Source organism: Anas platyrhynchos, chromosome 7, assembly GCF_047663525.1.
Source record: "Anas platyrhynchos isolate ZD024472 breed Pekin duck chromosome 7, IASCAAS_PekinDuck_T2T, whole genome shotgun sequence".
In the NCBI taxonomy this organism is placed as follows: domain Eukaryota; kingdom Metazoa; phylum Chordata; class Aves; order Anseriformes; family Anatidae; genus Anas; species Anas platyrhynchos.
Window position 1 is genome coordinate 5,724,265 of NC_092593.1, and position 26,093 is coordinate 5,750,357.

Consider the following 26,093-nt stretch of genomic DNA (forward strand, 5'->3'; position numbering starts at 1 on the left):
AGTAATTCGCTGTATTGATTCTGTGCTCAGCGTGGAAATGATTATCGTGTTTGTGCACCAGCTACTAAACATGCTAAGCTGTTTTATCAGCATCTTTTAGTTTTAATATTCTGCACAATAGCCTTTTGCCACTGTAGTCCCATGCAGAGAGAGGAATTCTAATCCCCACTTGTACTTGATTTGATTTTATTAACACATTTTCTCTCTGACTGACAGGCTCCATTCATTACATTATGAAACTCAAATTAACCCCAGGCTCTGTGTTCTGTCATTGCTTGTCATGGTCAAATCAAACTAACCCAACCCAAATTATTTCTTCCTTTTTTTTTTTTTTTTTTTTTTTTTTCAGATTCCTTTATTTAACATAAGGATTGTAAGGATTGAACCGCATCTCTCAGTTCTTCTGAAATACATCGGTGGTTCATTGCAAATAGCTTTAAACAGATCAGAATCCAGGTTTCTTAATATTCACCGTGGAATTAGCAAAACTGGCCATTTTGAGGCCAGGAGCCCATAGCTATCCCCACGTGTTTGTTTCCTGGGTGAGAGGGACTGGGTTCTCATGCTGTTACACAATGAAACCAATATGGCTCTGAAGAGCTTCTGCAGCATTAGTCAGCCAATTTTGCAGCCTTTTCTATTCACGAGGGAGAAAAAAAAAAATCATCCAACTTTTAAATTTTCTAAATGAGGTCTCCTTCCCTTTCTTTGAAAGAAAATAGAAAGCTTGTTGCCTGGTAGAGCTCAGCTGGGGCCTGTTACCTGAGAGTGATTAGGAGAACATGCTTTCTGCCCACTCTTTTCTCAGTCAGGGAGCACTTCTCTCCTCTGGAAAGAAAAAAAAAAAAAAAAAAAAAAAAAAAAAAAGATGGGACAAAGCTATTGTTGCTGACCAGCATTTTTCAATCAGGTCATCTTCCCTCTTTTTAAAAATCTAAAGAAGAATATTGTAGCGGCTGCTAGTTGTTCTTCTCGAAGGGCTTTTTGAATGTCATTTCATTAAAGGGAAAAAAAAAAAAAAGATTTTATCTAGGGATATAGTCATTCTTGTAAGAGATGGGAGATCATGAAAATACATTAGCTTTTTATTTTTCAGCTGTAATTGTCATCTTATCAGGTCTCTCAACTTGGGACTTTTGGTGTTCTACTATTCATTTTTTCTCAGTTTTTAGTTGCTTCTCCACAGCTTTTTATAAATTTCTACCTTTTATATTTGCTGTCTTCATCTGTGAAGAATGCAATTAAATAATTTCATATGAATAATTTCACGTGAACTTAAATTAACTCATGTATATATGAAATAAAATGGTAAACATAGCTAACAAATGCTTCCTTATCAATGCAGACAGCATGTGTCCATGTGATTGTGGATTACCAAAGCTGAGGTGATTGCTGAAAGTCTAAGAGGCATCGATATCTTAAATATGGACTTCATACATTTCGGGATATTTTTCAGTTTTGAATCATGCTTTTGGTATAAATAGCCATATTTTAATAGTCCATATGGTCCAGTAGTCCATTATGTGAGTCCACTGACCTGCCTGATGCAGTGACACTCAGGCTGTTGTGCCTTCTGTCTTCCTGTATCAACAAAAGCAGGAAAATAACTCCACTATAGCCTTTCCCATATGATTATGCCCCCTTTAGTTAGTTACCTATGTGTAGCCTGTTTATGAGTGAAGCTGGCCATTTGCTGTTACTGGGAGTCTGCTATCCAACACCGAGCACTGATGCCAAGGAGAAGAAATTTTTATGAGAGCTGCTTTACACAGAAGGTTGATAGTGAGTTCCTCGATTTTTTTTCAGGAACATCTTCAGGAGCATCTATAAATTTTTCATATGTAGGAGATAAAATACACGGCAGACAACCATCCTGTAACAAATGGTACCATCTGAAAATGGGAAGTTATGATTGTCATATTTTAAAGTGCACGGTTTTATGCCGAGGTGGAGGCTGCACAAATTGTGTGGATGTGGATCCGCATGTGTGCCATATCTCAGGTTTCTCACGGAAAGCAGTGACACTTCTCTCCGAAGGCTCCTTTAAGTCATCCTCCTGTTAACATTGCACTGGCTGAGGGAAGTAATCACATACTGCAGATACCCAGCTGGAACATAGAAGCATTATTATTATTATTACTATTGCTATTATTATTATTATTACATATATTTTGTAGTCGGTCTCCTATGTTTGAGATACTTTTTGCTAACGAAACAGACAGATTTGTGTATTTCCTATTTTGCAAACAACCTTCCTTCTTCTTTTACCAATGTGCATAATGCTACCTGGACTTTGCAACCTTCCTGTGCTGTGTTCTTGATGTTTGACAATGAAGATCCGAGTTCATCAGGCTGACTGCATTGTGGAGCAGCAGTAGCAAAAGAGCAACTCGACGCAGCGGTATCAGCCTCATTAGCAGCAATAATGGGCTCTTAGGGCAGTCTTGATTCCTGTCTGATTTTAATGGCACAGCTTTTTCTGTCATTTTTTGTGTGTGTGTGGAGAAAGCATGAAGTCAGAGAACTTTTGTAGTCAATAAAATATGGAGGGTTGCAGGTACACATTTCTTATTCTCGAGGTGTAGTTCTCTTTGTTCTGAAGAGCAGACCATTGTCAATAAAAAAGTGTTTGATGGGAGATTTTCATTAGGAAACTCTGAAATTGAAATATTCAGGTCAGGAAGAGCACACTGTGGTAGTCAGCATTTGGTTTGAACTTCTGAACATTGGAAAGGGTTTTGGAGATACCGCTTAAAAGAAACTAAGTCTCTGATCCTGGATGGTCTCTCAATTTATTAAAACCCTGAATGAACTAATAAAGGCACTTCAGAGAACATTATACTTTGTAAAAAGTGAGTAAAATAATATTGGTCCCTTAAAAGTTCTCCATACGCTACATACAAATTTTTGGATTAAGTTTTGGACGTAGTTGTATTTTTTTATTTTTATTATTTTTTCTGACAGTTAAACTTGGTAGGAAGCCTGGGTCTGCAGAACAATTGGATTTTCACTGGTTGACACATTGCTGGATTTTGATGGTATAATTCTAATTGGGAGCCCTGTTAGCAGTCCTTACGTCAGAGGATGATCCCACCAATTTTGTTCTCATTTGTATTGAAGTGAAGATCTGTTTTTGCCATTCTGAATTTGGGCACAGCTCAGCTTGATCTTGCGCTTGGTTCTCACAAGGAAATCTTCTCTTTCCATTTTATTCTTACTCCAAGGCACCAATATAATCCCAATTACACCTTATAATTACTTATTAGAGTGAATTCTAGAGGTCAACCAAAGTTTCTTCTCTTGTGAACCAAGTGGGTCAGGGTAACATAGTAAATAATGGTAGTAGGGGTGTAATTCTTTACAGTTCCAGCTTTCATGCCGGTGTATGAAATCATCAAGTTGCAACTTGCTATGCTTGTTAGACACAAGCTCTCCAAAGACATAACTGCAGGAGCACGTGCATCTTTACTAAAATTGGTGGGAGTCCAGGCTTTACATGTCTTTTACCTATCCTTCAGTAAAACTATGCATGGAGAAGTGCTCCTCCAACTATTTTAGGACAGAGAGTACTGACATCACATTCCCCACCAGGTGGTACTTAATTTACTGAACTCCTTTATTATTGATCTAGCAGTTTAGGGTTTGTTTTTTTTTTTTTTTTTTTTTCTGACTATAATGGCCATGGATGTGAATTTAGTCCAAAGCATTGCAGTAAAGTTGTGGAAATATTTCTTATGCCAGTAGCTAGTATCCTGCATCTCATCTGCATCTTGTAGCTGAATTGCCTACTGTAGAGGAAATGGGGGTGAAATAAAATATAAAATAAAAGAAGCTGTTCACTATGGTTGGCAATATGACCTGAAGTTAGTATCACATTCAGGTACTGCACCAACCTTTATGTCATCTGAATAATAACTTTTATTTTCTGTTCCAAAATTGTATTGGATTTTATTTCTTCTCAGCTGTGCTATGAAATGCACAAGTCAGTGCAGCAGCATATGGCCCTTGCAGTGAGAAGCCTGTTTTGGGGAGATGCTGCAATAAGATCTTGTTGATAGGGTTGGTGCTGCCCTGAGCTGCTGTGCTCTGCCCAGCTGGACCAGCTGGGTCAGGGCTGGGCAGAGCCTGCAGAAATTGTCGAGCCTTGGTGAGCACAGTCAGACTCCAGGGAATTTCCAGAAAGGTTCATTCTCATCTGCTTTCACTGTCTCCTGTGTTGCCGTCAGTGCTTGAATGGTTTGGGGGAAGGCAGGCAACTGGTGAGAAAATATTTCTCCACTGATCATCCAAAGACATATGGGCATAAGGCTACGTGTAATTATTTTTACTGACTGTTGACCCCTAAAAAGTACATACAGGTGAAAGCCTACGCATGAGCAGATGTGCTGACATCTGTTTGTTACCTGCTTCATATGGGGCTATGTGGGGAATTCTTTCTTTAAATGATATTTTGGGTTGGAATATTTGCTTTCTTTGCCTTGTAAAATTTGTTTTTAGAGAATAAGATGTTTAAAACACCTGTCTCTTGCTCATTTTGATTTCTGGGTTTATTTATTTATTTTTTAATTTAAAAACATTTTTGTGGATACATTTCACATTCCCATAATAATGAGGTTCTTAAGCAAGCAAGCCACATGCATAACTGCATGTACTTAAAAATATTCCCCAAAACAAAAATCTTCATGTAAAATAGCAAAAGAAATGCTACAGAGGAAAGGGAATACTGGAATAAATGTGCAAGTTGCAGCAGCACTGTAAATATGGCTTATATATTCATCCAGCTCTTGCTGCAACTTGTGACATCTTTCATATGAGTGTCACCTTTAGGAGGCTATTTTTGGCAATGAAGTTTCAGCATGGGATTTTAAGGGTAACAGTGGGTATTGGATATATTCTCAAGAGATCACCTTCACATTCCCTCAAATATTTCTAGGCGCATTAAAAAAGTGAGTAGTATATATTGCTGGATAGTTATGCACACTTGTTTTATTCATCCTCATAAAACTGGATTCAGGAAAAACTTTGCCAGTGCTGTGGTCCATTTTTCAACAGGATTCAGAGCCATTACTTTCTTTGGATAAACAGCAGTAAGTACAAATCTCTAAAAGACATGTAGGAAAATATTCAGGCTCCTTAATATTTGTTACTCTCAGATCACCTAAAGCAACAGAATTGCCCAGAAAATTGTTAATGTAAGACATCATATCCAGAGAGGTTGGAATTAGCAACTGTTTACTTTCTTTAGCCATGAATGAAGAAGAGGAGAAATGTATGAAACTTAACCAACTCTTAGCTTTTCTTCTTTCTTCAAATACTGTACATCTGGTACATGTTTCAGCAACCTGTGGGTTCCTAAGGGGTTGCTGTGTAAAAAGCTGTTTAACAGAGCTCTGCAAACTCTGCTAGCAAAGGCTTTGACATTTTCATGGCTTGTAGAGAAGCCGGTCATTACAGTAAGGCTGCTAAATTATGGATGCGATTTTTGTCTCCCAGTTCTTTAATGCTAGTGCTCCCTATAAACTTCGAGGAAATTTGAGGAAAAAGTATTGGTTGGCTGAACGGCTCCAGGAGTTACAGGCTTTAATTTCTAAACTGTTTATGGATTTCTAAAGTTAGCCTGCACCTTTTTTTGGGCCATCCCAGTGGGCAGACTAGTCTCCTGCTCACTTCAGAGCTCATTTGAGGAGGCATCAGAAAAAAAAAAAAAAAAAAAAAAAACAAACTTATTTTGCCTTTCTGCACGCTGTCCCCAGTTTGATGATCCCTTACAGAGCTCTGCTTTTGTCCCTGCAGTGCTCTGTGTGCAGAGCCTCAAGTCATGAGGCAGATGAAACAAGGAGAGAGAAAGAATTTTAAAAAGGAGGAGGCAAATACTGTGACGCTCAGCTTTGCTGCTTCCATAGCATGTTTCCTGTCAGAATTTGGCTTAATAAATAATGTTGTAAATCTATATTTAGAATGGGAAATATTTTAGCAAGAAATAAGACTCAGCACACCCAAATCTATTTAAATGCAGCATAATTGAAATGTCAACACAGTCATGAAATGCCTCAAGGTGTTTCTTCGGTGAAGGCTGGATGTGACACAAACTAGATGTGTGAATGCTGTGGTACAGAATAAAGCCTTCGTGTACTCCTCAAATCTGATCTCAAGCACACCTTACTGAATGTTTGAAAATGCTTGGCTGAAGCCTGGCTGCCACTGTGGTCCCTGCCCTTCCCTTCTGTCAGGGCATCTGACAGCGCAGAGAAGACTTTGATCTTGGAGGAGACAGAAGTTGAGCAGCTCTCCATGCCCACCAGCCAGGAGCCTTTCCTGCTGGGAGGCCTGCCATTTGTTTGCAGCTCCTGCCTCACGTTGCAGCACTGAGCTTTTGTCTTCTCATTGAGGGCTAGCGGGCGCTCTTCACTCAGGAAACATAGCAGGGATCTTGTTTTCCTCCAGATGATGGTTGTTTCTTCATATAGCTAGTGGAAGCACCATGTTATATAGGTCTGAAGTGTGCTGTTCTCATGGCCTTCCAATGGAAATGATCCCACAGTGAGCAACTCAGCCACAAGCAAAGGTGGTGTCTTTTTTTTCTCTTCCCAGTCACCTTACTGGTGCTGCTGGAAAAGGATGGTCATGGCCATGGGGTCACTTGGGGTTATAGTTAGACCAAGTTTCATTTGTGTCTGTCCTGGCTCTAGATTTCAGTCTTTTTTCAGAAGTTGGTAGGCAGTAAAATTATGCACCTCTTGCTTCGTGTGACAATACATTTTTTTTTTCAGAGGTTAAGTTCAGCTAGGTCTTTATCAGCAAACTGTGATTTCAGGAGGAAAATGAACTTGACAACTGTTTTAACAACCTGGATGTTTATGTATGTCATTGGTTAATGCCCAAAGTCAATATTAGTTAAGTCTGATTGATAAAAATATGTGCCTTTCATCAAGGTCAAATTAATTTGTGGAAATTTGCCTTTGCTTACCATGCTGTTTTTGCATAGAATCCCTGTCAGACTTTGCTAAAACTGTGCAGGCACTTTCTCATTTAAATTATGATTATCTTCACAACTACCCTGTGAACACTACCTCATTTGAATGTGTTTTTTTTTTTTTTTTTAAAGGATGCCTCAGATTGGATTCTGATTCAGTCAGGTAATGAATTACCTGACCTGACCTAATTCATTAATTCTAATAGTATCTGAAGTCTTTATTTTATTCAAGGCTCCTCTGATAGACTTGTCTTATAGACATTTTTATAATAATGTCTTTTCATCAGCTACTTAAAGGACATAACTTGAAACTGGCTGTGACTGCTAGGATGCACACTGTCTACTTGTTTGCATTGTGTACTGGTTCAGGCTTTCAACATGTGTTGAAGGCTGCATCAGGCAAATGTAAGGCTGATGTTGCAGTAGATAGTAATGCTTGGAGAGGAGTACTGAAACTATATATTAAATATGTATGGATGAATCTGTGCACATTGAAATGTTCGTAAGATGAAGTTGTGTTTAAACTCCTGTTTTCACACAGTGTAACTGTACTATGTGTTGTATTATAGCTCTTCAGGTACAATATTTAGTGAAGGACTAAGTAAATTACATTGCTTTATAACTGTGGTCACTAAAGTGTAGATTTATGGTATATAAAAATTGAGAATTTTCTCTGATATTTTATATATTTTATATATTGTGACAAACACAAAAGTCATGCTATGAAATAATGAAGTCAATTCTGAAAATAAACAAAGCCCCCACCTCTGTTGCTGTCTTCTTAATGGAGATTTATCTCTTGATTTACTGTATTCTCCTAATGTCTGCATCTGTTATAAGTTGGTCTCTACTAAGTGTTCCTGAAAATGGTGCAAACATGGATTATAGGCATACAACATAGATGTGTTTGTATATAGCTATCTGTGAGGAAAATTGAGGAGGAATGGGAGTTTTAGGTAAGAGACAAGATGACAAGATCAGGTTATAAAAAGGGTAAGTTAAAACTAAAGCTGGAAAAGGAAACCAGCATTTTTTTTGTTGCCATACAGAGAATAGATTGTCTCACAGTAAAAGAAAGGCACATACAAAAATTGTAATTCTATAGCAATGAAATCATCAAAGCTGCTTGTGAACTGGAGCTTAATCACTGCAGGCTGCTGTAATTGCCTTTTCCTTTTGAATTTGGTGAGAATTATGGATAGATGCATAGAAGAAAATGAAAGAACTGCTGAATGTGGTACTAGTTACTGCTTCAGTAGCCCTCTGAAATGTTGCTGTGACGTATATACAGGAAAAAAATGTGACTTAAGTTTATGAAAAACTGCATTCCAATGCTTTGGATGATGGCAGGACAGGTCCATTTGGTGGTTACCTGTCTTGAGGCTTGTTGGTCTCTGTAGCTGCTGGAGGGAGACTGGATGGAGGTAAGGAAGTTCACACAACAGTCACCAAAGCATGAAAAAAAAAAATTAAATATATATATATATTATATTTAAAACATATTAAATAGCTTCAATGGGCTATTCAGTAGCTTTGATGGTTGGACCAGATGATATTGGAGGTCTTTTCCAACCTTAATGATTCTGATTCTAATTAATAGTACACTTGTAGTCAGGCAACACTGAGGAGTGTTAGATAATTTATTTTCTACTCTGACTTTCCCTACAGCCTCATTAATAGGAATGAGAAAGGAAAAGTGCTGCAAAATACTAACTGCTTGCCTTCTGAACCCTCTGTTTTTCAAATGTGGTAGTGGAATTGTTTTTCACAGTTGTGTGAGTATTGCATATTATTTTCTTAGTGGGAGAGACCGTGCTAGAGGCAGTTGGAAAGAAGAGACTCTTGTTGCTGGTTACCTTTGTTCTGTGTGCTGGGCTGAAGACAGTTAAACATGTTGGAAGGAGAAACTGTGCTTTTGGTGCTTGAATAATTGAGTGTGTTCCGGATCGAGAACTTGGGTAGAGCACTGGGGAGACAGAAGATGGGGAGCATGCAGCACCATTAAAAACTGAGAGACATCAAACGGAAGAAAAAACTAGACCCAGAAGCCTGGAAGCAAAAGAAGGAACCTTCCCTAGACAGGAATTTCACAATTTGTTCAACCCCAAAGCCATTGATGGGCCTGGGAAAAACACAACATAAACATGTACTTTGTCTGTTTGAGCAGACCTTATTTTTCTTTGTTTGCAGAGATGATAGCTAAATTAATCACTTAAATTTAGATTTAAATGCATAAATCAAATATTTTCCTGAGATATGGTGAATAGCTGTAGTTCCCATCAAATAATTTCTTCTAGCAGCTAGAGTTGAGAAGTGCTCAGTGCTTGTGAAATTCAACCAATTAATTTAGGACGTAAATGAAATAAAGGCTTTAGTTAGAAAAGAGGAATTTAGTTAGAAAAAGAGGACAAAATGTTGCTGAATACAGTTAATAGCTGGCTCCATATTAGAAGTATTTATCAGGTTTTAGGTTCCATCTCCAATCATTGGCAGAAAGCAAGGCCTTCAGAAAGAAAGATCCAGGTGTAGAAGATCAATATAGAAATACATGTACGTATGTAATTTACACTAAAAATGTAATGTTATCTGATACAAATGAATAAATATAATAAATCTATAACAAATCAGTTACAACAGCTGCCATGGTAGCTAAAGGAAAACCTGCCCCTTAGCCAAAACAAACCGACAGCAAAGGAATCCAGGAGATCCCAAGGTGCAGCAGAAGCATGAGTGGAGTTCACGAGCAGGGTTACACCTTGGACTGCCTTGGAGTCAATTACCTACTCACAAGGAGTGTTGCAGAGCTAAGGTTCCTGGCTGTTATAAACATCACTTTATCCAAAGAAATCCAGGTGTGTTTGGGGCTGCTTTGTAAACGTGGGAAAAGCACAGAAAAGCTGCTTTGCTTTTGGCACAAGCGAGGCCCTTCAGCTACCTGGAAGTAATGATGCACGGGTGCTACCAACCAGCTGCCCTACATTCTTTTGAGTATTGAGTTAGCCCACATCTGTGGAACAGGAAAAAATAAATAAATAAATAAATAAATTTAGTTGCACTGATAGTTTTTATGAAACAAACACATTTTTTTAATAGAATTTTATATCACATTAATGTACGAAAAAGTGGAGGTACACACTTTAAATTTAGCTACCACTGAAAATGCTTCCCCAATTTAATTTTCAATTTCTGTTTTCTTCATGAAAAATAGTATTATTCTGCACTGATTTTAAATCACCTCTTTAATTGCATTTTTATTTTTCACAGTAGTAATGTATTAAGAGTTTCTGGAGTAGAGATTTTGCTGAAATTCATGTGCTTAATAGTTTTTTATTAAAAGTCACTAAATAAATAAAGACTTTTTTTTCTTTTTTCTCAGCTACTCCAATGTTACCTTTAACTTTGGGCATACCTAAGCTTTTCCACTGGGCTTGGTAACAGAAAGAAGTAAGATGACGATTAACAGCCTTGTGTAATGGACCAAGTTTATTTCACTTGTGTTTTGTAAATATGTGTGCATGCCTCTTCACATAAAACAGATAAACATGATTCAGGAAAATGGTTTGCCTCTTGTTCTTCAGTCTGATGAAGACCACAGAAAATAAACTAATAATGAGAACTTTTGTCCAATTTCAAAACCATATTTTATTAGGGCAAAACACATCTCATTATGAAAATCTTCAGATGACGTGCACAATTTACAGCATGCTGGAAACGGTCTCTTTTAAGAATCATTTTCAAAGAAGTAAATGTAACTATTCTTCATTTTTAAGTGATAATGTTTAAAACTTAGTAAAAAGTTACTTAAAATAGTAAGAGAAGCAGAGATCCCCACCAAACCTGTTGCAGTACTCATTGCATTGAGCCCCCCACTTGGCATGGTTGGACTGGCCTCTAAAAGAAGCTTTGGAAGAGAAAACTGGAGAAAAAAGAAAGAGATGCTCTTTCTCCCCTCGCTTTTTCTTTTTTTCTCCCTCCAGAAGCCAGGCGAAAGCTGGGTTAACTTTTAATGTGCCAGAATATAGTAACCAAATGGTGAAGTAATACACGAAGCTCTTTTGTAAATACCAAGGCAATTCCTTATTTATTCTCCGGAGCTAGAAATAGGGGCTGATCTTTGTACTACAGTTTAGCCTCTAAAGCATATCACCTCAGTCACTCATTTTCCATTATCCGCTGCAGCTGTGCCTCTAATAATCTCAGGCTATGGCATGCTGAAATTGGTATCGAGAATTTTTATATCAGGTTATATCAACTTATCAGCTTTTTCTCTGTACGCCTTGGAGAATGAAGCTAAAGAGGTGGGCTGAGAGGATGGTGTTCATTTACATTGTCTCTACCAATAAAATGTGACTTCTGTGAAAGAATGCACGTTTTCCTCTTCATATATGTGTAAATTCATATATGTGTAAAGGTGCATAAAGTTACATAAAAAATATAATCTTTACCCAACAATTAAAAAATATGTGGAGCAGAGTAGATTCATCACTGGAGTATGCTACTTAGCAGTTCCTTGCTTCAGAGGATGGTCTCAAGGAAGGGCTTTACTTGGGGCTGTAAAGACTTGAAGGGGTTTGGAAAAAAAGGTACTGAAACAACAGCTGGGGAACTCATAACAGAAAACAGTGGATGGCTTTGTCCTATGGAAATTTAGTAAAAATTAGATTAAGCTTTCCTATGTGTTATCTGTGCCTGGGTCAGTGCCATGTATGAGCAATACTGATAGGCAATTCTGAGCAGTGCAAGTTGCTGCTCTGGATAGATGACTGACTTACAGCTAAATGAAATAATGAATGAAAAGCAATTTTTGTGCTTCTGTTGCTTTCAATCTCGTCAGCGCTGAATCAATTACACATTGCCAAAGGCTCAAGTCTCGTTAGTTGGGTAAGATATAAGAAAAACAATGAGGAAAGATGAGTCATGGTAAAATGGTTGGAAACAGAACCGTACTTTACAAGGTTATTGCTAATTTCATGTTTTCAGTGGGCGCTTTAGGTATAAGTAGTTCTTGCAGAAAAGTTATAGCTAAATAATCCTAGTTGGATACAAGGTAAGATAAAAATAAAATGCCAAACAGACATCAGGAGAGTAGGTGTAATTCAGTTCTTTTCTAGGCTTTGGGATTTGAGGGCTTGTATTTTCTAGCTATTTTGAACATGTGCATTTCTGCACACTCACATACGTTCATGAGATAAGACTCACAGGTTCGTAACACCCTGAGAAGTAAACTGATAAGAAAACCACTGGCAACATGTTTTTGAGAATTGGCAATTGTGAATCTTTGCAGACACTGGCAGCAATGTACAGCTCAGTGTGGGATTTGCCATGGGGTGGGCACCTCCAATGGGACAAACCCACTCCAGGAGCCACCTTGCAACTTGACTCTGCTTGCTGCAGAGAAGAATATAAAGGTTCAGCCTCTTTAGCTGGCAGACGCTGTAAATGGGGCTTGTAAAAAAATGTGTCACTTATTCCAGCCCCTGCCACAGCCACAGCTCAGAACTCCATATATCTGTCTCCCAGGAAAAAACAAAAAACAAAAAACAAACAAAAAAAAACCACTATTGAGTAAGAATTTTATTTCTCCGGTATAGTTTTTCCCTGCTGCTAGTTTTTAATTCCCTTCTAGCTTAAAGTCCTCTCTCTTATCCTTCACTGGCTTTAGTTGTACACATAAAGAAATTCAGTTACTGAGTCACACATTTGGTTCTCTGGGATCTGTTGCTATTCAATCCCTTTATGTAATTGTTCCAAGTCCTTGGCTGAGTTTCCAGGCAGGCAGTGCTTCGTGAGCCTGAGGTTTCTGCTTGGCAATTTTTTTGAGGATTTTATCTATCAAGTAAAGTTGTATTCATGAAGAGAAGTAATTTCAGAGGTACTACTTCCATGAAGAGGCATGAAATTGGACGTTGGAAAAAGCTATTATAGGTGTCTTTTATGATTTCAAAATGATTTAATTATGTTTTTCCACATAACTGAGAAGGGAGCAAAGTAAATAAAGATGCTGGCTTTTTTTCCAGTATCAAGAAAAGAAAAATAATAATCTTCTGGGCTTTCTGGAATGTTTTAAGACTCCCACACTATTTCCAGGCCTACTGCACCATTATATCTGCAGTGTTAGCTGAGGCAACAGAAGAAAGGCACAGGCTAATCCGGTCCTTTTCCTCTACAAGCTGTCATTCCAGAAGAGGACCAAGATGTCTTCGTGTGCTACCTCAGGGGAAAGTGGCATTGCATCTGCTAGGCTGTATGTGTTTGAGACACAACAGAGAATGCCAACGTGCTGGGCAATAGACACTTTTTAAGGCCTGTGTGAAAGTTTTGTATTCTGCTTTGCTCATTTAAGAGTCAGTCTGGCAAGACTGCCATCCCATTTTCTTGCAGCAGGTTGCCAGCTAAAACCCCTCTACTCCTTGCATGCATCTTCTTCCAAATCTGTGACTGCTACTGCGAGAGAGCTCTTGCAAATACCATTATTTCTCAGCAGCCTGTAACAGTCTTGGAGATTTTATTTTGAATAAAGGCTGGATATTTTAAAATATTTTTATTCTGATTCATAATATTAAAAACTTACTGTGAAGACAAAACAGAGCTGAAAGCAGAAAAGCAGCTCTTGTCCAGATAGGTTTAGTGCATAATAAATCGTGAGTTGAACACGTTTGTTATACCTGATTTTGGGCTCCACTGTTCAACGGTACCTGCATGTAGAATTACCTGGGATATTAATAATCCCAAGCAGTGTTGGTTTTGGTTTGGTTTCGTTGCATTTATGTATTATCTTTGAACAAATACAGTAAGTCTTTTTTTTTTTTTTTTTTCCTAACCTCTGCTACTGATATTCAGGACATTTCATTTCCACCAAGTTTATTCACTAATGAAACCTGGTCACTTAGAAGCCAGTACACTCTAGTTAGATAACAGTAAAAGTCATTCTTATTGAAATGTATTGCTTAATGGAATTTTAGTCTTTATTAAGCCGCATATCCAGTGGAGCAAGCAAGCTAAGTGCCCTACAGCATAAATGTATAATGCAGTCTTCAAGACACATTATTGTTATCCATACGCATAGCACTTTTGTGAATTATGTCTGTTTAAAATAATATGTAGTTGACCACCATCTGCCTGCATCTCACCACAGGTAATCAGAAAGTGATCAGTGATGGCTGAAAGGCTAAAAGGATGCCAAGGAGCAGCAGGCAATTAACCTTGCTTGATTTGAGGGGGATCGATAGGTACTCACGACCATTAGTGATATGCAGGCAAAGATGAGCCAATCTAAACCAAGAAGATTGGTGAGACTTATAGTGCCTTCAAGTGTGTCTTCCAAGTTGTAGAAAACATCAGAATACTGCTTTCTTTCACCTTGCTCAATGGTTTAAACATTACTGCCTGCAGAGATGGCATAAGGTCCAAGCCTAGGAATAAATGAAACACTTTCTATCGATTTCATTAGGCACAGATAGCAGTACTGAGAATTGCAGTATTAAGAATTTCAGCTGAAGCATTTTGTACAAGGTAATTGACTGAGGTTGGATGAATTAAGACCTCATGCGATGATCTGGGTCTGTGGTTGTAGCACACAGTATCACTTGCTCTTACAGATTACTGCTCTCTCGTATCTTTGCTTAGTCACTCACTGGAGTGACTAATCAGTCAGCTTTGGAGCAGTACGAGTCCTGATCTGTACACCAAAGTACGCAGAGCTACTGTGTTGGTCACTTCCTTCTGAGCAGTGTGGGTGCCTTGCTTTGAAGCTTATCCTTTGGGTTCATGGAGCAGAAAGGTTCTTTGTGTGAATGGCCTTCCATAATTCCTTTGTAATTAACACCTCACTTACAAAAACTTCATAGTATTGTCCTGGTCTACTTTATGACAAAAATTGATTAGCATAAAATGGCAACAGACACCACGTTGACAACAATAGTCTCAGTCACGAGTCTTCATTGAAGATATTTGAAAAAAAATTTTTAGTTTTGGGCCTCAATAAAAAGGTTTTTATTCTACTCCATGGCTTCTCAATAAATATTATTTCAAAATATAAAAATTCTTATGTTTAGAGGAAACTCTCATCAGAATTGCTCTCTGAACTTCAAAAAGTTTTAGATATTTAGTATGAATTTGGCACTGGATTGCATTTTAACAAAAGAGTTCTATTAAATCAGGTGTTATATGATGCCATAAAACAAATTTATATGAACTTTTTATTGCTTAATGTAAATGGACTTTAACACAATTATGGTTGAATGAAAAGTGCTGTATGAGGAGGTCAGATGTATTGGTCATCTACAAGAGACTCTTTTAAGACAGACATTGAACAGTGATTAAGACATAGGGTGATCTGGCTTCAAATCAAGTAGAGCTGGAAATCATAACCATTTATAAAACTACAGTAACAGGCACACCTCTTCCACTTGTTTCTAAGTCTTTGTTACCCAGTGGCTGGGTGAGATAGCTGGAGTCACAGGAATGGGCATCACTGGTGAACCTATACTAATGTTGTAGTGGGTCCCTATTACAACAGAACACTGTGGGGCTTCAATTATTAAATAGTTAATGCTTCCAGAGCACTCTGAGACTCACTGAATAGTTTTTAGTTTGGGCTGTTTTATTAAAAAAAAGAAAAAGAAAAAAGCTTGAAATTATTACTACTTAAATACTTGCAGTAAATGGTTGGTGTTATTGACATGTAGATATTTGTATGCATATATTTTATTTATTTATTTATTTTTAAGTATAAAGCCTAATTTTAAAAAATGAATGCTCCGGAGATACAACAACAGTGTGTTTGAGCACATAAAAAATTAACATCAGCAAAATGTAGAATAAGGTCAAGTATATAAATATAGAGTGAACAAGATCATTGAAATACGTGATGGTTAAAGTGAGTGATACTTCAGAAGCAGAAGTGTAGGACAATGTTTCATCAGAGACTAAGCTTATGCATTACCTCTTATAAAATATAAAACTTTGCTTTTGCAGACAGGAGACTCTGCAACTTAATGTGGTTGATCTCACACTGAAGTACTTGGGGAGCACTTGCATGGTCCACGGCAATGTCCAGATCTTCCAATTTCTTTCAGCTTTAAGTAATACCAGTGCAAGGACTGTACGAGCATACCATATCACTCCAGTCAGTGTATCATCTCTCCTCCACAACTCTTTGCGACTTTCACATCCAAAGATTAACTGTACAGAGTCTAAAAACATAAGTTGTACATTAAAGTATCATGTGGGATACTCACATTTGAGTGCCTGTCAATTATGAAATTTATTTTTTTTTCCCTTCATTGGGTGAAAAGAGCACACATTTCCTTTTTCCCAGTGTGTGACTTTGCTTTGTGTTGAATTTAGATGCCAGAGCTGACTCTGTTTATCTCCTAAGTAGATAGCTGACTAGTGCAAGTCTCGAAGGTGACATGCTGTATGCTTTGCCTGAAGAAATGGAGATTTACTGTGCAAGGATGAGCAGCCTCCTGCGGCCTGCCAACTCCATGCAGCTGTCACTGCTGGAGGGAAGTTAGGGTTAGAAGAGATGTGGGAGAGAGAGGAGATAGCAGCTTCCACAGGGAGCAGCCACTGCCTGATCTTCTTTCCCATCACCGTCTCACCTGCAGGCAGAGGGAGGGAAGAGAAAGTTCTTCCCCAGCTCCCCATCTTAACCTCCTTCTCCTCCTGTTGTCACCTGCCCTCTGCAGGTGGCAGTCAGTTGTGCCTCTTCCCTCTTCCCCTGTTTCAGACTGCTGCAGGATGAAGAGATGGTGGCAGATCTTTGCATGGAAGGGACAGCCTGTGAGACCCACGGACTCCCTGATGTTGGCAGAGACCTTTGGGAGCCTCTAGCTGCTGAAAGCAGGGGCACCTAGATCAAGTTGCCCAGCACCATGTCCAGTCTGGGTTCGAATGTCTCCAAGGATGGAGACTTTAGAGCCTCTCTATGTCTCAGAGCCTCTTGCCAATCTGTTCTCTTTAGTCACCAGCAATAGGACCCATGGGAATGGTGTCAAGCTGAGGAAGGGGAGGTTTAAGCTAGACATCAGGAAGGGGTTCTTCACTGAGGGGGTTGTCATGCACGGGAACAGGCTCCCCAGGGAAGTAGTCACTGCACCAAGCCTGTTGGAGTTTAAGAAGCATTTGGACTGTGCTCTTAGTCACATGGTCTGAATATTTGGGACAGTGAACCTGCTTTAGTATGTATTCAACACTGTGAAAATACCTAAAACTTTACAGTAGTTTATTTAAAAAAAAAAAAAAAAAAAAAAGCATGTATTCATTAAAATCTATATTCTTTAAATTTATAGCTTGCATCCAGATTAATAGCCATATAAATGGTCTCATCCCTTTAGTCATGAAATCACTTGCCTATTTTGAATTTTCCCAGGTGAACTTCTCCCTAGTTTATGCTTATGCTTGTGTGTGGCAGCCAAGGTATAACTAAAACAGCAAAAGGTCAAAATAATGAGCCATTTCCACTGGTGAATCTAATATTTTACTACATGCTTACTACTGCTGATCTCATCTTTTCAAATGTTTTGTGATGCTATGGTTGAAGAGCACCACATAAAACAAATTGTTTTGAAGCTCAGCCAAATATTGTAGGTCAAGATTTAGGCAGGAAGAAGTTTCAATAGCACATCCTTGAAAAATAAATTTTTTCGTGAATATTGTCCCGAGGTGCTGTTAGGTAATATTTTGAAGATGGATATTCTCACTTCTAAAAAGGAACATTGACTAGAGTACGAATTTGGAAGATTTGGTTTGCTTATTTAAGTTTTATTTCTCTTGTAACATTCCTTTTTTTTTTTTTTTCTTTTGTTTTCTTTTTTTCTGATTTCATTAGGTTTGAAATGACAGAAAAGGAAATCTGTCTTTTTTTAAATAATATCTTGTTAATCACTTGTTACTCGGCAACTCAGCAAGACGTGCCCATTTTCATTGAACAATAATCACAGTAAGACACTTCTGGTTTTGAGCAGACAAGTTCATTAAACAAGACGTGTAATTTTCTTCTAATCATAAAATAGGCAAATGCACTTTAATGTCTATTTAAAATAATACATTAAGTTGTTCAACAACAGTCTATGTGCCAGCATAGACTGTGATGAGAAAATAGATCCAACGGAGGGCCGAGATACATCAGGTAGAATTTATGAAGTTCTTACCAATGACAATTTACATGACAGAAGCTCCTGCCCAGCTTTTACAGGACAGCGCTGTGCTTTTAGCACTTGCTCAGGAGATGAAACCCAGGAATACCCAGGTGTGCCTTCAGCCCAGGGGCTATCCACACCTCACAGCACATCAGTGCATCAGTGTTCCCCCGCAGGATGCACCATTCACCATGTGGTATGAAATGGAAGGCATCCTTGTGTGGAATCAGTGCCACAGGGAGTCTGGGTTTTGTGGGCTCAGAGTCATACCTTAGAGTATGACTCTGTTGCCTGATGATTATAGCAATGGCAAAGGGCAGAAATACTGCAGTCTTTTAGTATCTTTTATCCAGTAACTGTTTTATGGAAAATTCAGGAGCAGCCTGGTACCCAGCACAAAGCACCGTTCTCAAACCAGCCTTAGGAGAAGATTCTGCACTCTGGAGCTGAAGCAAGTGGAGTTTCTTCCGAGCAGTCCAGGCTCAGATGTCTAAGCTCTGTGAAGGAAAATGAAGGATTTTAGTTATACCCAGGGCTTACAACTTCCTTCAGGCTGTTCAGTGTGCAAGGTTTTTAGGTTACCGTGCGGGGAGGCTGTTTCCTAGTCTGCACACTGTATAGAAAACCTTTATTGCCAACTGATCTCTGGGGCTGGGAACCTGGAGGCTGGCTTGCAGACCTTACCTGTAAATGTCTCAATTTTTAAGGCTTCTAGCAATTGTTTCTAAACTGGTGGTTTATTTGGGGGATGAATAAAAAACATCATTAGTCTTGTCCCAAGCCTCCTGACCACAAGTTACAAAGCAACAGTCAATCACCTGGTCCCCAAATGCAGAGGCTGCAGCTTTACCTGAAACAGAGAAGAGGTGCAGGAATTTATGTATGTATTTATTTATGTATTTTGCCTAAAGGTTTTTTGTGTCCCCTCCCAGTCTTGCATGTTGTTTGGAATTTGACTCCTGCTTCAATGCTGAACTTTGGCTGGGGTCACCCGTAGCAGGAGTACAAGGTTATGAATCTGATCTTAGATTTCCAAATCTCTTTCTCAGTGGTATATCTACCATAACAGAGTTATGGGCCGAGGAGCGTGACAAAGATCATTATACTTTTGTCATATTTTTATGGTATGATAGTCAAAGCCAATAAAATGACCAACGAATGTAAGATTAAAACAGGCTGCATTATTTCGATCTAGCAATTGAATTCTATCAATCAAACTACCCTTTTCTGTCAGAGAAGCAAACTGTAGAGCTTTATCTTGTGTAACCAAAAAAAAACAAAACCAACAAAAACTAAAACAAACAAACAAAAAAAACAACAACCTTGGGGTAAATTGCATTAGAGAGTCTAATATATAAAAAGAATTGTACTTCAAAAAAATAGAAAATGAACTAGAAAAGAAAAATAAGGTTTACAGCATATGCGTGATAAGGACAGTCTAGACATCAGTGTATGAATATTGAATCATAAAAGCTGAGTGAATAACACAGTGATAAGATCAAGTATATTCATGAAACACAAAGCTGCCAAAAAGAATCCGAATATTTAAGAGAAACAAGAACGCGTGTGGAGTACAATTAGAAGACTAATTCAGTAACAAGTTCCCATAAGTTTTCCTTTGGGTATGTTTCAGAGACAAGGAAAAAAAAGAATTAATCTTAGTTCCATAATGAAAAATGATATTTTAGCATAAGATGGTGTGTTGCTTGAGGAATACAGTAGCAGAAAGAACCTCCTGGGTCATGAATGCAGTGTCTGGTGTTTCGGGGGCCTTTCAATATGCTGTTTTTCATGAATTTATCATGATCCATGTTGAAAACATTCATTTTCTGTCCCTGCTGCTTCCATTCAAAGAGCAGTTCCAGAACCTGATTACAGTGATAGTTGAGAACCTCTCCTTTTCAGTCCAAATGTATTAATGAACAATTTATACCCATTTGTACTTCCACCAGTAACCCTTTAGCTTAAATAGTCTCTCTTTCCCCACTGTTGAGCCTCTGATATATTTATGACTGCCTGTGGTTTTCTGCTCCCAACACTAACCAACAAAGAAACTTAGTCTGCCCTCGAGTCACAGCTCCACTGTCAGTCCCTGAAGCCTTTTCCTGAGCCTGCTCAAGTCTGGGTTTATCCTCCAGGTACCCATTGGGTGAGCACAGCCTCCAGCAGCTGCATTCAGCAAGAAAAGGATTTGCTGGTGTCCTGGCCCTTGGTATCATGGCTTTCTCTGTGGGAAGGACACATCCTGATGCTTCCAGAGCTGCATTTGCTTTTTCCCCAGGCAGCATGGTGCTGGTAGTTCACAGCCATCCCCTGATGAACTATTTGACAAGAATCCCTCAGTTCAAATTATTAAGTCCCAAACTGAGTGCAGAATCTCTGCTATTATTCCCTAAGCAAATTATCTTGATCTCAGAACCACAAACTTCAGGCAATTGCTTTTACTTAATCTGGCTGTGTATCACTGGTGCTTATCAGCATTGTGTGATCAGCTAATTTTAACGTAGTGTGCTACGATGTTGTCTGTACTCTAGCATCATTACAAAAAGAGCTGTACAGGATTTGTATATTACGCATGCACTAATGAAATGTAACTGGGAACCCACCGCAGCTAAAAGGTCTTATTATCATCAAAATGGCTCAAAAATTATGGCATCTAAATACATGTTAATGTGAATCTAGTCTTCTTCCATCCTCTCAGGAAAGGGAAGTCTCACTGAGGCATCTTCTTAAATCCATTCTAGTGTTCAACAATCCTTCATAGGCAAAAAATACACAGAATTAAGAAAGTGCAAGCTGAAAACAGTCAAAACATATAAGTTTAACAACCACGTGTGAACCTGGTGTGTACCCTGTGTCAGTTGAGGAGGAACTGATAAAAAGGTTAGTCAGATCAATTGGTTAATTCTTTCATTAAAAAGCTATGCAAGAGAGGATAGTTCCTTATATCATTCCTTTCGGATGAACTATGATAAGCAGTGTATTTCCTTGAACACGGAAGGGATAAATGAAGGCAGGATTTTATTACTATGAAATCCTGTGGGAGCAGTACGTCCAAAAAACTTACAGCTCCTCTGGGTCTTTGTCAGAGGTATATCATATCAGGTGAGAGGCTATCAGCAGTGTCTTGTCCTGATGGACTGCTCTCCTTTGGGTCTGGTACCTGGGAGTCAGAGGAATAAGAAAGTCAGCACAAGATTGACATGGGGGTATTTGAGAAAGCAGGGGAACTTTTGTGGTAGAGCTGGAGCTCCGCTTTAGAGAGCTTCTTCCATGGGACTTAGGGAAGAAAAAAATGCTGCCCTGAATGTCTCTGGGGGCAGAAAGAAAACACTGGACAAAATGACCTAAAGCAGTGCAGGATGAATTGGCATTACGACCCAGGCCTGGGGAAAATAGAGCACCCTAAAGGCACTCACATGCTTCTGCTACCCTGCATCTCTGCAAATCTCACAGCTTGCTCCGCCACTCCTGGTCTTGAGTTGTGGGTCTCCTTGTGAGCTTTAAAGCTTACTTCTGCTGCTTTCCCTCAGTTTAGCTTCTTCCTTTAAATCTTGCAGCAGAAATAGTGTGCTTTGACAAATACAGGTTTCTGTAGCTGTGTTAAAAATGCAAAGCTTGGTGATGCTCGTTCTTCACTGCCTGCGTACTTTGTAAACCAATTCACGTTCAGAAAGGGAGACCAGAGTGGGAACAGAATTTTACTTAATCCTAAAGCAAGGTAGGAAGGACAAGAAATGAGGATCCCTGTTCTTTAGTTCTTTACATTTCCTATCTGGAACATTAGAAATATTGATGTTCACTGCTTTATGATTTTTCTTTGCCTCCTCACCTCTTCCCAAACAGTCTGCTACAAATCTAACCAAACCATAAATGTACACACTGTCTTCCATGGCATGTCCTTCAATACTTCAAACATTTCCAGGGGCAAGCTAACTCCATTTTCTCCCCAAAGGTTTTTAGGATCAGTTACTTAAAGTGAAGAAAACAAAAGAGCCAGTAAAATAGAAAATAGATTTATTTACCCTCGATGTTGTTGTTGTATTTTGTGTTTTTCCGCTCGTGAATTCCCCTGGCAGGTTTCGCAGCTCAGCAGTAGAGCAAAAATGTTTGGGGGCACAGAGGTGTCTGTCAGACAGGCAGCAAGGAAGCTCTGCACTCGAGCAGTGCGTGGAGGCCACTTGCTGCTGTAATAATCTGACTGATAATTTAGTGGAGGGAAATGGTTTTAAGTTTTTAAGTCAGAAACATATGGCAGTCGACATCGTGTCTTAAACGGATTTGTAGGAAAGTCTGGTGTGCTTGAAGGACTCCCGGCGGCCTCACTGGGAAACTGGTGAAAGAAGTTTTAGTGTAAAACCTGGGAAAATGATAGGTTGCTTCTTGTCAGAGCTGGTTAAAATGCAAGAAGACATTTTGTTTTTCTCCCTGTTCCAGTTTTAACTTTCTCAGACTGTTATTGACAGGGGACCAGGAAATGTGTCTTTTGAGAAAACTCATTTGAAAAATAATCTCTTACTTGATCAGCGGATCAACTTGATCAGACAGCATTTGTACCCAAGTGAGCGTAAGGAGTTGTGCAAGAGGAGGCAGTTTTAGCAGAACACCTTCTTGGAGAAGCCCTTTCTAAAAACACAGCAGATGGGATGAGGACACCAGCAAAGTTGTGATAGACAGTGTGAAAAATAGAACTGTGTGCAAAGAATGAGGGATGAGATACGCGACAAGAAATATTTTTGGCAGAAATGGGCTATGTGCAGTACTTCATTTATACTTACTGTAAAGAAAATGCAACTGCTTTGTTGGTAAAAGCCATCCCCATGATACTGCAATAATTTAGAATCAATGAAATGCAACAGTTTTTGTGAAAATAAGGAGCAGGTAGGCTGCTTTTATTCACTTTCCTCTAATGGATCTCACTTTCCAATTTACTGTTGCCATTCTCTAGCAGCCTTTTCTGGCTGTGTGCAGGTCCCGCTATTCCAGTTGAAGCTGCTGGCTATCTGTATCCATTATGGAAAGAGTGCAAACAAGCCAAGTCCCATTTGTGAGTCAAATAGTTATCATCCGGTAAAAGCTACCGGCTGTACAGCATAAGACAAATATTTGAGGAAGAAAATTATAGGTTGTAAAGGATGGTCGATCCGTGTTTGCTTAGAAAATGAAATGTATATGTCGATTTTGTGCAGATAGAAATATTAAATAAACAGATAGCATATAATCAGCCTCCACTCCAGCTCCACACCTCGGCATGCGGCCCCATTTCAGGTTACCTCTGGGGAAATTTCCTTGTTTGCATTCTGAATGGGACTTGTTCTTGGAAGGATGTAATAGATTTAAGGACTGGACTAGGGACAAGACGCCAACAAAGCAAGCTGCGGCCAAAATGTGTTACCTTCCTATTCACAAGGGCACACGAGGCAGAGAAATAACCCACAAACCACTTAGCAAATGGGCAGATTTGGACAATAGATGATTTACCAGCCTCTTAGTCAGTCTGCGGATTGTGTGGCCTGTAGAATTCTAGGGAGTATCCTCTTGTGACACCTCTTTCTTTCTTTCTTTCTTTCTTTTTTTTCTTTTTTTTTTTTTTTTCAATACAGTAAGCTGTAACTTTGGGTGGCACATCAACTTTTTCTTCCAAAGTTTCCTCTTTATTTTGACACCAGCAGCCCCAGGTTTCAGATGCTGATGCTGATTCTTCTTCATATTAATTTTCACTCTAGCCCCTAGTAGAGCTTGATGAATAATGACCACACAGATTAAAACTGATTAAAACATATTAAACTACAGAACTCTTTTTCTTTAGGACATTCCCAGTCACTTGAAACCAGCCCTATAACAGAACCTTTCTCTGTCCATTTTTGGGTTACTTTCTGATCCATCTGCATGTAGTTTCGAAAAATATCTTCAGATAAGCTTTTACAGCTGTTTTCCACAATCCTTTTCTTATTTTCCTGTAGGGAAAAATGTTCATTAAAATGCTCTTTTTTTTGATTAGCAGAATAATTGATACATTTCATCCAGCTTGGGGCTGAGAAATGTCTCTCTATTTTTATATTTCTTCCAGCTGTTAGCATCATTCCTTGTACTGATGGTATGTATTTAAGCAATAGATGCTGTGAAGGACTTCAGTAGTAATGACATATATTATGTCCAGTGTTTATCCAACAGTACATGTCCAACATTAAATTATTGAGCCAGAACACATGCCCATTGATTACTGTAAAGGTTATATGCGTATCAGTAAATCAAGACAAGCTTTCAAAAGATCAATTGATATGACAAGTAGGGAAGACAAAGATGTTGAGATCTTTTTCATAATCTTTGCTGGTTTTTATGACTATAATCTTATTTTTTTTAGGTTTGGTGCTTTATTTATTTATTTTTATTTTTTTCCAAATCATTGCTTAAAATATGACTGATGTGTGAAAAAGAGACATCTAAGCAGAACAACGGTGCACCTTGATAATGTATTTGTGAGCACCTTTTGGTAGAAATGGAATGCTGATTTATTATTGTGCCAAAATACAGTTTTCAAAGCAAGCATTTTCCAATGTATTTGTCCTATTTCAAACAACAGCTGGTGGTGGTGTTTCCTTCCTGAGAGGTGCATTTGCACACACACACACACACACACACATATATATATATATGTTGTTGAATTTTGTGATATAGGAATAATAAATTAGCATTTATTAACATTTTGCTCTAAATAATACTATTTACAGAATTGCTACCCAAGTGCCAACAGATGAATTGCCAATACAAATGCGCCATTACCAGGAATGGCACCAGGTGCTACTGTGGAGATGGATATGAAACGAGCAGTGATGGAAGAAGCTGCACAGGTAAACAAGAAAGATGCTGTAGGATTGACACACGGGTTTCTTAATGGCTCCTCGATGGCTGTCAGGTGCAGAGAACCAGTGGTGGGCTGCCAGCTTAGGTCTGGGAGCCATGCAGGCAGGCTAACAGTGCTGGTGGTCATGGATGAGCTGTTGTGCTCACAAGCTTCCTTCAGTGGTGTTCATCAGGGAATGAGCATGAACCTGTGGGATCAGACAGAGGGAAAGAGCCCCACTCCATAATGAGGGTCTGGACTTCCCTGCTGACTCCTTGATGTTCTTGTGCCCGTGCCCCAGCAGCAGCTGTTCCTAACTTACTGGGATGAAAGCATCCTCTGCCAGACCAGAGGATGTGAGAGTCTTTCCCTTTTCTTTCCCTTTGCTCAAATGAGCCTGCAGCTCGTTTGTGCAAGCTGCTCTCCAGACCTTACTGCCAGGAGAATTGCGGAGAGTTGCAGTGTTTCGCCTCATGCCCATAAAGTCACATCTAGATTAGAATTTGATAAATGAACCCTCCCAGATCGTACAACTTATCAAGGAATGTTGTTTTGGCATAATTAAATGTGGGCTGAAATTGGTGTTCTTTTCCATTTTTAAAATATATGACTTTTTAATTCTCTATCCAGGTATTTGTTTCTTGTTTTATTTTTTTTCTCTTTTTATAAGCAGATTGGAGTTCTGCTGCCTTATGTATGTGCTCACTACCAATCACTCCTCTACACGTAATAGTGCTAAGCCAGATTCTTCATAAATGTAATTTATTCTAAGTTCTTTTGCTCTATGGTTGTCATGTTTTGTGATTGAAAATATATCTGAGGAAATAATTTCAACAGCAGGTTTTTTTAAATGTCAGTTTATTACTTAAACCCTCAACCACTGTTAAATAGCATGTCTTGAGTTTATGGTATTATGCCTATATACCCTACTTGAGAAAACTGTTCTTTAGATTAGAGAAATATATAGTTTTTGATGTAGTGGATGATGGTTTAATGTAGAAGTTGTGACAGTTCATTTAAGGAACTGTAAGACATTTCCAGCACAAATAGGTTCAGAAGGATAATCAATTTTCTCCCCTGAAATGTTGTCTCAGCCACAGCCCTTATAATTTTAAATACAAGTGTTTTCTAG

At 38.7% G+C, this 26,093-nt stretch overlaps 1 protein-coding gene across 1 annotated transcript in view; it reads left to right on the forward strand.

Annotated features, from left to right (window-relative positions):
- The window catches only part of LRP1B (LDL receptor related protein 1B), a 669,075-nt gene that overhangs the window by 324,287 nt on the left and 318,695 nt on the right, over nucleotides 1–26,093 (forward strand). The window contains exon 4 of the mRNA XM_038182072.2: nucleotides 24,849–24,968. Coding sequence (XP_038038000.2) covers nucleotides 24,849–24,968 — 120 coding nt within the window. The remainder of the gene's footprint in view (nucleotides 1–24,848; nucleotides 24,969–26,093) is intronic.